This window comes from Frankliniella occidentalis, unplaced genomic scaffold, assembly GCF_000697945.3.
Source record: "Frankliniella occidentalis isolate FOCC.00 unplaced genomic scaffold, Focc_3.1 Scaffold25, whole genome shotgun sequence".
NCBI classification, from domain to species: domain Eukaryota; kingdom Metazoa; phylum Arthropoda; class Insecta; order Thysanoptera; family Thripidae; genus Frankliniella; species Frankliniella occidentalis.
The window spans coordinates 889,576-901,360 of NW_026267155.1; the positions used below are offsets into that span (position 1 = coordinate 889,576).

An 11,785-nucleotide genomic window follows, 5' to 3' on the forward strand; every position below is an offset into this window, starting at 1 on the left:
GGGGGGGGTTGGAAGACGTGTCGGGGGATGCGTCGAGTCCAGTCGTCGTCATAATGATGGGTATGATGTCCAGCAGCGGGACCCGCTGTTTGTTTGCCCGTTTATTATCCGCATTGTTTCCTCTCTCTCTGTCTCCCTCCTTCCTTGACCAGTGTCCGGCCCGCTCGTCTTCCCGTCTTCCTTCCCAGCGCGATCGCAAGACCCCCTCCTCCTGCTGCATCGTTGTCAAAATAGGAAGCCGCGCCAAGTATAAGAAAGAAAGAGAGAAAAAAAAACACGAAAGCGCACAGCACAGTCTAAGAAAAGGCGAGGAAGTTTGATGAAACCCAATTAGGGCTGACGCATGTCCCGCCTGACAAATGATGTCCAGTATGTCCAGCAGACGACATACTGGGCCAGTGCACCGCCAGAGGAGGGTACCAACACAGGAACCGTGCGAATCGGTCGTTGGGAGCGCACCCTTTCCGCCACTTCGGCCTCCTCCTCTCTTTCTCTCCCTCCTCGACCCCGACAGCCGCCCGCCCGCGAGCGGCGCGAGGTTCTCTCTACGCCTACTCCTTCTTATCTAGGCTGAATGGCCTCGCGCAAGGTCGCCGCACACCAGTGCGCGCGCGCGAAATCCAAAATGTGACGTCCGGGCGGCGCGGGAGGGAAGTCGCGGAAGTGAGACGCGCAATTTATCGAAGACGCATGAGCGAGAAAGAGAGAAAGAGGCAGATAAACCAAGTAAACCACATAATAAATATCACACATATGGAAATAATACAACAACAAACGAATCGAAAAGTCCTCTCTTGCCGGCGTTCTCACAGAATTATTATGCAACGGTATCGCAAACGGACGACGAACGGGGCAGGCCGAGGCTGAAATGGAAGGTGGCCAAAAGCGAAGCGATCGTAAACCATGACGACGACAAGAACGCAGTGCGTACGGTGGCGGTTCAGGAAAGAGAGGAAGTGTTTGCTCCTGTTCAATTTATTATATCACTGCGAGCTCTACGAAGAGAAAAGGAAAAGAGGTGCATGCGAAGGGATTTTTGGGTGGCCAAAGAGGTCTCGTGAGTGCTTTACGACCGTACGAGAGTGTGTATGCGACCACCAGGACGATACGTATGAAACCGAAGAAACACACACACGCACACACACATTCTAGACACCCTCATAAAGTAGCCAGGGGCTAGCGAAGCAGCCGGCGCGGGACTGGAAAGCCATTTACATTTCACACCTTGGTTTCCTTTCGCGGACATCCTCGCGACCCGCGCGTCGTCTACCTGGCCGAGCTCCTGCGAGCACCCCGACGACGTCGACCGCGGTCAGCACAACCCTTTCGGTCCCCCCCCGAAAAAGAGAGGGAGTGAGTACGGTTCAGCATAAAGGGAAGAAAAGACAGCGGGCGTCTTCTTCCCCCTCGAGGTAAACAAATAGCCGGACGAACAGTGCCATGTTTATTCACGTGATCCAAGACACACGCATAAATACGTCAATACCTTATCCGCGCGTCCCTCTCTTACCCTTAACAAAATGATATCACGACGACGCCAAAAGACCGAGCAGGTCCTAGTCGTGCGCGCGAAAAAAAAAGGAAGGAAGGGGTGCAAGACGCGCGAGATGCGCTTAGCTAATCTTACGGCATTACACTCGCCACTTTTGTGTGAATGCCCGCAAGGGACAGTCGGCCGGCAGGCGAAGGCTTCGTAGTACGACCGCATGCGGGCTAAAGGGCGAGGGAGAGGAAATAAAAACGCAGGTTATTGATTAAGCCGACTGAGTTTTACAGGTATAATGCAGCGTAGGTATTTCATTTAAACTCATGATACTGCTGCCTTTTAGATTATGTGTCTTTCTATGTCCGTTTCATATCGGCTGATGACATCATAAATTTAAGAATGTAAGGCACTTAGCCCCTATGAGAGAGATAGAGATAGAGAAAGAGAGAGAGGGGGGGGGGCGGGAAAGGTGCATTCTGCGACCACTCTCAACTTCACCCAGTTCGCACGTCTATAGAGTATAAGTCTGGGCCGAAACGGGCGCGTTTTCACTCGAGCGGTGCAGCAAGGCACACATGCGCGGTATGTGTTCAAATCCCACGCACACACGTTCTCTCTCTCTCTCTCTCTCTCTCTCTCTCTCTCTCTCTCTCTGGCACACACAGCTTCCCGGGAGTCATCTCGTTTTTCCCAGGGACGCGATGCGAGAGTCCGACACGGCGGCCTCCTTGAAAAGCGAAAACCAGCCGGACGGACGAACGAAACCGAAACGCGGACAGCGGCGTCGTGGCGGCGCAGCGAAGAGCAGCGCGGGCTGCGCGACTCCGCGGGTCCGAGCCGAGGCATAGGAGCCGAGCCGGGACACGACTCAAACCGGCTGGCCGAGCCGAGCCGGTCCGGTGTACGCACCAACCACTACCGCACGCACGGCGGGACCCTAACGCCAAATGGAGATGACCGTTGTCCAGCCTGTCCGGTCCAGGCCGGTCCAGCAGCCTCCTCCAGGGCTATGGTTACACGCAGTGCGTGACTGTGTGTGAGTGTGATTCCACCCAAGCAGTCCTACCGAAAAAAAAAATCGTCATTTATCTGTTTTCATTCATACGAAAAGCTGATGGCTACGCGCAGCTTCAATTCAAACCCGTTTGGCCATATTGCGTACATATCCCCCTCCCCCTTCCTCTGGGATGGCTTCTCCTCCCACGCATTCGCTGCGTGTCGCATAATATGTATTCTGCACCATAGTCATTTCAATCAATTTTTTTTATCGGGCGGTATGGTGAGTGAGTGAGTGAGCGAGCAAGCGAGGATTAAATGAGGAAAAAAATAAATAAAATAAACGAAAAACGCCTAAACAAAACGCATGGACCGGTCGCGGTCGCTGTGGGAGCCGCGGACGCACTTTTGGAACGCACCGCGGACCGACCAAACCAACCCTTTTTGGCAGCGCGCTGTGTGTCGTCCGGTTCTGCTTTGCGCTCCAAAAGGGGAAAAGGGGGGGGGGGTGAATTTTTTGGCGGTCAGAACAGTAGGAAAAAAAAGAAGACGAGCAGTCAGCTTATTGCAACAACGTCCCTCCCTCTCTCTCTCTCTCTCTCTCTCTCTCTCTCTCTCTCTCTCTCTCTGGCCCCAATGAAATGCACGCACAGACGGCATGAGGGGCGGCTTTGGAAAGCAAAAATGGTCGAGGGGATGTAAAAAAAAGAGAAGTAAAACTGTTTGGTCAGCAGCGACGGAAAAAAGACCTACAGTACACTGGTGCGTAAACAAAAGTCGAACTCGTTTAAGCCCCCCTCCCCTTTCCCATCATCACACGGGAGCAGTTTGGTTGAGAAATTTTTCTCGAAAAAAGAAAGAAATCTTTTACGAAAAGGGAGGGATGGTCACTGAGTGGCGAGGTGAGGGGTGGGGGCGCGCCTTCTCCAACGGCTCCTAGAAGCAGTTCGTCACCCGCACCCTCCCCGTCGGCGACCGCCCCGCGACCCACGCACCGAGAAAACGGCCGTTTCTCGAATCTGCTTGGGAAAGAGCGGCACGAGGGCTAGAAAAGTCCGTTGAATATCGCATAACGACGAAAACCCACGCGGACAAGTAAGAAGAAAAAAACTATCAAGAAAAAGCAAAACTATTTCTGCCCTCATTAACGGTTTTTCGCTTCCATTGAGTCCTCGTATGATAAGTCGCTGGCAGCGGCCCAGTAGTGGGAGAAGCGCTCAAAAATAACGGGGGGAACATTTTAAAAATAGGCGGGGAATGACAAAGCTAGCGCCCCTTTCGCCTACTGACCTTCGCGTCACGCAGGAAGGCAACGACCCCACAAATTTCACTTTTACTATATTTTTTGTGTTTTGTCTTACGTTTGCTCTATTTGTATTTTGTGGGTGGCAGAACGTAACCATATCATTTCAAGTCCTCATCACAGTTTTGTGCGCAGAGTGAGGAGAAAATTATCATAATTTTCGAATTCTTATCTTATCAACATGATGTGGATCACTACCACTGCCTGTTTAATTACACGGAAAAAAAAGATTCGCTGAGCCAGCTAATATATTGACTGGTATCTGGACAGACAAGCACATAAACTTCTGTAACCACTATATTGTCTACTCTAATCAATCATTGGCTGTGCCAGTCAAAAATTAGCTGTAAGAGCTCATCCCTTACCTAAATCAGTCGAGGTCTACCTTACTGATGCAGGCAAATCATTACTTCATACAACTTATCTTTGACTGGCACAACCAATGATTGATTAGAGTAGACAATATAGTGGTTACAGAAGTTTATGTGCTTGTCTGTCCAGATACCAGTCAATATATTAGCTGGCTCAGCGAATCTTTTTTTTTCCGTGTACTATTTCCGATTGCAACAAATAACTCACCAGTGGTGGTGTAGGGGGGCACCCGGTGGGCGTGGGGAGGTTGGTGGGGGTGGTGAGGGGGCAGGGGGTGGGGCAGCGCGTGCACAGGCTCCACGCCCGGCTCCCGCTTCACCACCGGGGGCGGCGACGGCGACGCCATGGGCGGCAGCAGGTTCATGCCCATGAGCAGGCGGTGCTCCGACGTGTCCACCGAGACTGCAACAACAAGAACAACACCCGTCAGCAACTAGCCACTATACCACACCAAACTTACACCGTCACTTTTATTTTTGGTTAATTTTTTGATCAAACACTAAATATTAAAATAGTATGTTGAAACCTGCACAAAACGCATCACGCTACCTCCTGTAGGCTATACGGACATGAGCCCGCCTAGAGTTGAGCCCGAACCACTGTAGGCCCAAGCAGTGTCCGATATGGGCCTAGCTGGACGCAGACAAGACCAAAGCTGAAGAGTCAGACTCGGAACTGGGCTCATATCGAGCATTGGTCGGGCCTACAGTGGTTCAGGCTCAACTCCCGGCGGGCTCATGTCCGTATAGCCATCCTGTATCGTCACCATCACCAATGATGGTGAAAACCATCATCAGCCGTCACCATCACCATCATCCATAAGTAAAAACCGTCATCATCCGATCATTATATGACCGCAGCTCGGTAAGTCCCCCCTCCGGCCCCGGCCGTATGCGGTGTGGCGGACGGACGGAAAAATAACACACACGCACAAAACGTTTCGCCGCTGCAAATCCACCGCAGTATGGAACGCCCCAGCCCCGTACCGCCCCGCCCCGCGCCCCGCCCCGCCCAAGGCCGTCGAGTTGGTCAGCAGCACAGATATCCATATCCAGGCCAAAAATCGGGGCACATCGGATCGTGTCGCCGCGGCCGCGCGCCGCCGCACTCTGGAGTATGACTCATCCATCGTGCTGTTGTTGTTGTTGTATCACACTCGATAAAGGCGCGATCACCTCGTGCGCCAGGCGCGCAGCTGCGCGGCCTACAGCTGCTGCAGCTGCTGCAGCTGCTGCAGCTGCCACCGACCGGCCGCGGCACGGCGCCGTGCGTTGCGTCAGGGACCGCTATCGGAGCAAGTTCACGGTCGTCCCCCGCACCGCCCTCCCCCACCACCCCGCTCTCTCTCTCTCTCCCGCTCGCTCACGACGCCTCGCAGAGGCCCCCCTCTCTCCCGCTCCTCCTCGCGGTCTTCCCTCCCGCTCTCCTTTCCCCCTCTCTCTCTTTTTCTTTTTCTCTCTGTACGTCTCTCCTTTTCCTCTCGCTATCTTTCCGCCGGATTTAGACCGAACCGGAAAAAAGTGTGCATCGGGCGCAGTTGGTGCCCTGATAACGACAGGCTCGGCTGCACGCGCGTGTTGTGCGGCTCGCTAGGCGGGGCCGAGGGGTACCTCACTAGAGATTCAAGCGTACACCGATTTTTCTGTGTTTGCTTTCTTAATTTTACTTCGTATTTTTCTGATTTTGAAAATATTTTTTACTGATTTTTAAAATTATTGTTTCTGACTTTGATAATCATTTTTGATTTTTTCAGATTTCCCCCGTATTATTTAAACCAATTTTCATTTATTTTCCTCTAATTTCGTTTTTTTTTTTGGACCTTTTTTTTGACAAAAGTGCTTCTCGGCGGGGCGGGGACCGTTCTTGCCGACGTTGCGCCCGTTTGCAATACGTTTCGCGTCGTCGTCCCCAACTTGACGAGCCCGCGGCCGCATTTGCAGAGACACACGTTGCCACCGCCACTCGGTGCTAGACCGCACCCACGCCTAGATTTTGAACGTGGTCCAAGAAAGACGCATATCACTCGTCGGGCGAAGACGTCTCTGCAACTTGCAATTCGCCACTAGACTTCCCTTCTCTCTGTCTCTGTCTCTTTCTCTCGTTGCCACTCTGCGTCACACTGACACACACACACACCTGTTGTCGACAACGTTGTGTCACCGACTCCACGTGTGCGACCTCAACGCGTCTGTGTGTGAGTGGCGTCAGGCCAAGAAGAAGGCCCACAAATCGGAAACAATGTCGTGTCCTGGCTGAATGGAATCATATCAAGATGAGAGGAGTAGGAGACTCGTCACAACACACGCACACCTCTACCGCAACAACACCTCGCGGACCTCCGCAGGGAAAGAAATAAAAAGCAACAACAGCAACAACAAAATCGAAAGAAGGAAAACTACCTAGGGGAGAGTATAAGTTCGGAAGGGGTTGTTATACGCATTCCGTTTCAAAAGAGGCAAAGAAGATCGCAAAAGAGAAGAGAAGGGGTGGAAAGCACTATTGTGTCTGACAAAAAAAAATCACACACACACACAAAAAAGAATAAAATCGGCGAGTACAAAAGCGCCGCGGCCGCTCCGGAGTGTGTCGCTGTCCATCCCCGCTCCGGGGAGGGTCGCCTCCGGGCGGCCTCCGGGCGGCCTCCGGGCGGCCTCCGGGCGGCCTCCGGCCCCTGAGCGTCCTCACCTATTGTCGCATCAACCCCTCCAGGATCGTCCGGGATCACCCCTTCCGATCAGCACGAGCGCACGCGTGCGGCGGTGTTCAAAGTCAAGATCAACGACATCCATGCCAATGAAAATGACGACGCCGTCGTTCGATCGAGACGCTAGCGGCTACCTCACGGTATCGACACAGATCGACTACTTTTTTTTTCGCCTCCGTCACATTCGCGCTTCTCAAATTTCTCTTTCGCCGGTGTGCCAACGTGTGAGTGTGTGTGTGCCCGCGCGGCAGGTACTTGCGCTAACGCCCGTGAGCCTCTAGCAGCAGCAGCGGCGGCGGGCCGGTCGTGGTGGTGCAGCTCTAGTGCAAGCGAGTGCAATTAAAGCGGCAGTAAAAAAGAGAAAGTGAAGGCACCGCGCGAGCTGCAGCAGCAGCGCGCTGCAGCCGCTGCATTCGCCATTGAGCTGCTGCACTGCCAAAGCGTCAAAACTTTTGTTTCAACTACTTTTCTTTCTCCTCCTCAGTCCAACTCTTATTGTCGTCGATGAGGACCTTTTTAGGCTTCGCGTGCGCTAAAGCGCAAAACGCGAAGCCTTAAGCGGAGGTCGTGGTGTCTGTTCGTGCCGTGATTTTGTCGTGCACACCATGGCTGGAGGGGAAGTGCCCAGCCTCACACACGAGCCCACCGCACTTCCCCTCCAGCCTTGGTCGTGCACACAGGCGAGGGGGAGGGGGCGGGGGGCTAGTCCTTACGCACAAAAAAAGGTCCGGGTCGGGGGCGGGGCACGGGGGCCCGACCGGAGGTTGGCGGCGCGGGGCAAAGTCGGAACAAATCGAAGGAATGTCATCCTGCTAATTATTACTTAAATAGTGAACCCAACAACAAACTACTCAGATTTCTGGATCAATCATCAGCCTTTTACCCCTTTTCAAAAAAAGGCAGGTGCTTGTATGAGGATTTTGACATTCGAGAAGGGGAGTGTATTTTGTGAGTTGAGGGGCAATTACTTTGTCCCCCTGACACTTGTAATTCCATAGCCAGTACTCGTGCCGTCTATGTCTGTCCTAAGTTAAATGTATCGCCTATGTTCACCGAGCAAGGCAATTTCTACAATTTCAGCGATCAGATCTTTACACAACGGAATTCGACGGAATTGTTATTTTAGGCCCGGTATGCGCACGTGAAGCCTTTTTAGACCACATTGAATAATGTGGGCTTTTCGGATTTTTGTTATGGGCCACAGTTTAAAGTCATACGCGTGGTGCTGCTTTTTGATCTGACACACAATAGAGATTTTTGGGGGTAATTTTTTACGGAATTTTAAAAGGATTTTTCTCTAAGTCTCCGAATTTTTTTCCTGAGAATTTCCTACCCATTTTTCTGGGAATATTTCAATTTTTTCCCATTTTATTTCTGGGAACGTTACGAATTTTTCCAGAAAAACAAATCCGACTTTGAAACCCTTACTACACACACGCGCAGACGCAGACGGGGCGGACGCAGGCGGCGCGTTTCAAAACGTTCCCGCCGTCCGCCAGGAGCTGCAGGGCGCCGCGCTGCAGCTTGCGACACCGGCCCAGGAGGTGGGGTATGGGCGCCACGGTCCGCCGCGCCTTGTGCGGCCGCTCATGCTCCCATTACAAATCAGACGGCGGTTTGTAAATTCATAGAAAACGTGAAAGTGTAATTTTAATATAACCTGGGCTGCAATATGTAAAACCAAACCCGACAAATTGTAGTTTTAAATCATTTTTTCCCCGATGCCATGATGATGTAGTTTTGCAACACTGATTTGTCTGAGATTGCCTAGGGATTGACATGTGAGCAGCTTCGTGGGGATGCGCCCGCTGCACCTGTTGCAGCTGCAGATGCGGCCGCTGCAGCTGCAACAGGTGCCCCGCGGCCCGATTCAAACTTCCCGCCGCTGGAGCCGGCGCCGCGCGCGCCGCCCGCTCCAGAACGGAAGGGAAAGTGGGCAGCGGACCAGGCAGGCAGGCCGGTGAGCTGGCCGGCGTGGGCCCCCGCGGCCCGCCCTGGGCCCCTCTGGGCCCCTGGGCCCCTCCCCACCCGGGCTCCCCGTTGCCACACTGGGGCCCGGGGCCCGGGGCGCGGGCAGGAGGCGCGCGGGGCGGGGGCTATCCTCTCCTTGACCTGGATCCAGCGCGGGGAGCCGGCGCGGAGCCCCCACTGCCCCTGGGTCGGACGCCACTCGACGCTGCGCGACGCTGCGACGCCCCCACCTCTCCACCACCGACCGGGGAACCCCTCCGTAGTACCTGACATAACAACGCCAGGCCCCACCACGCCCCGCCCACCCGCGCCCACCACAGTCAGTCACCATCGCGGGGGAAGTCCACACCGGTCCACACACTCGCAGGACGCAGAAAGCACTTTCAGCAGCTGCACAACGCACTGCCAAAAACAGACACGCCCAAAGAAAACCGCGCTCAGCAGCTGTGACAGCTGCAGCACCTGCCGCCCTGTGTGTTCTGGATGCTCCTGGCGATTCTTGCAGAAGCCATCAAGTGCTGTGAGGATGAGGACGACAATGCTCATCACAGAGAGACAGTGACACGAGCCAGAGCTACCACCACACCACCCAACCACCTGGGGTAAGGGTTGCCCCCCGCGTGCAATCTGCTGCACCTGTGGTGGTCGCGGTTGCGGTGGCGGCTGTCGCAACGCACACACACAGGGGGGGGCCTAACCGAACCGCGCCCGCGAGGAGCGGGCGGGAGAGAGGAGGGGGGCGGGAGGAAGGGTGCTCAAAGAGGACCGCGCAGCACCGCGCCACCAAGGGCAGGGTCAAAATTAAACACCTGTCCCACCCTCCCACTAGAGACGACGCGCTGGCAGAGGGAGACGGATGTGTGAGTGTGTGTGTGTGCTTGCGTGTGTGTATGTGAGAGCGCGCGCGTGGAGCCACCGCCGGTGCGATGCGAATCGTTTCAGTTTGAACAGCAGACGGCCGGGCAGCTCGCAGCTCGCGGCTCCCAGCCACCCACGCGCGGACGGACGGACGGGCGGACGGGCGCAAGGGCCTCCGCCTCCTCCTCCTGCCGCCGTGTTGCACGGTCCCGTAGTAGAGACACACCACCGCTCGCTCTGATGGTTTGCGTCACCGCCCTCTCCACCGCGACCGACGCCCTGCTGCTGCTGCTGCCCCCCCGCGCGCGAGCGCACCTTGTAAGGAACAATGCTCCCCCCCCCCCACACACTCACTCGCAGTGACTGGCACTATACACACCTCTCTCCATACACCTGACCTAGGCGAACTTACAAGCGCGATGTGATCAAGATTTTTACAAAAATAAACGAACGTAAGTTTTCGACTTTACACGGTATTTCGATCACCGAGGATTCACAATGGCTATCACGGTAAAATCATTCTTGGGGCCAGATAAAATGCCGCGGGCCAGGTGGTCCCTGCAGCTGGGGTGACTGCAGGACGAGACGAGGCGGTGGCAGCAGCGGCACCCTTGGCGCCGTGACCTGCCCGAACCTGGGGCATTCCAGAGAGCCACAGGCGCCTGCAGCTGCAGCTGCCTGTGGTGGGGCGTGATCTTTAAGGTCCGCGAGGCTCGGCTCGGCTCGGGCTCTGTGCTCGGCTCGACTACGCGGGCCGCCGGTCGACGAACCTTCAAGGCTACATTTCCACAGCGGGCGACCTGGATCGAGCCCGCGAGCGCCGCTGCCGCCGCCGCAGCTGCCGCAGCTGCAGCACCCGCGGGTTGCGACACATCGAGCTGCACGGCACGCCACCAGAGCCGCAGCAGCAGCTGCCGCAGCTGCAGCATCTGTCGCTGCTGCGGTCGGGTTCCCACGCGACGGTCTTTAAGGCGGGGGGTTCAAAGGCCCATGTAAGTCCACGCACCGCCGCACATTCCATATTTCACAAAACACACTGTCAGAAGAATATTTGAAAAAAACAAACAAATAGGAGTAATGATGACGCCAGAATTTGAGCTGATTGTGTAAGTGGGAAAGACGGATGAAGTGCCACTGCGACATGTGTTTGGCATCTCTCTCTCTCAACCAACACACATGAAATGCGTAGCAGATCAACGCAGACAATTTTTGGTTTAGACACGAAAGGAGTCTTGCTGGCCTGCGAGTAGCCATGCGAGCGAGCGACCGAGAGAGAGAGAGAGAGAGAGAGACGGATAGATGTCGAAACGGGCTGGAGCTGGAGCGAGCTGGATAGGAGCTGCAAGGTGAGCTCCGCAGAGCTCGGGTTGGGTTCGCAGAGCTCTGCTCTAGTTACTGGCGGGCGGGGGCTTGCAAAAGACCAGTCCCGCAAGATTAAGGCCCTCCGAGAGAAAGAGAGAGAGAGGGGCGGGGGAGAGGCGAGGGGGAGCTTGAGAGGTAGAGGATCTGATTTTAGTTGTGTGATGAGAAAATTGTGAACACTTCGCTGTCCCTCACAATCACATTCTTGTATGGCTATCCTTTCCTTTTTTTTCGCCTGTCGTGTGACGCGGCCAGGTGACGAGGCGTTGCAAGTGGTTCGCGCCGCCCCCACCCCCGCGCCCTGCCGCGCCCAGCCCAGCCGCGACGGAAGTGCCCGTGAAAGGTCGGTGTGCGTTGCCACCGCTACCACCTCCGCCGCCGGGGCGCTGGGCTGCATGCTGTGCCGCCGAGCTTTGCGACTTCCGTTGCCCCCCCCCCCTTTACCGCGGTCCCCCTCCACATCCTTGCTTCTCCAGGATCGCGGGCGCGCCGCGCGGCGACACCGCGGTCGCCGTCGCCGACGACGCGCCTTTCGCCAGGCCGTGCGCGCGCGGTGCTCGGGAGAAGGGGGGGGGGGCGAGAGAGAGGGAGAGAGACGGAGAGTGAGAGGGAGAGGGAGAAGGAGGGGGAGAGCCGCCCGTCGTCGCGAAGTAGCCCAAGTGCATGCAAGTTCAGCGCCGTGTCGGTCGGGGGGGAGGGGAGTCAGCGGGCGTGGTGGTGGTGGTGGCGGTGG

The 11,785-nt window shown here is 55.6% G+C and overlaps 1 protein-coding gene across 2 annotated transcripts in view; it reads right to left on the reverse strand.

The window, feature by feature from the left end:
* The window catches only part of LOC113212314 (uncharacterized protein DDB_G0271670-like), a 160,922-nt gene that overhangs the window by 8,459 nt on the left and 140,678 nt on the right, over positions 1 to 11,785 (reverse strand). Inside the window, exon 5 of one of the 2 annotated variants that reach the window (XM_052265232.1) lies at positions 4,365 to 4,559. The exons of the other annotated variant lie outside the window; for it this stretch is intronic. Within the exon in view, the coding sequence (XP_052121192.1) occupies positions 4,365 to 4,559 (195 nt within the window). The remainder of the gene's footprint in view (positions 1 to 4,364; positions 4,560 to 11,785) is intronic. 2 annotated transcript variants of the gene reach the window in all.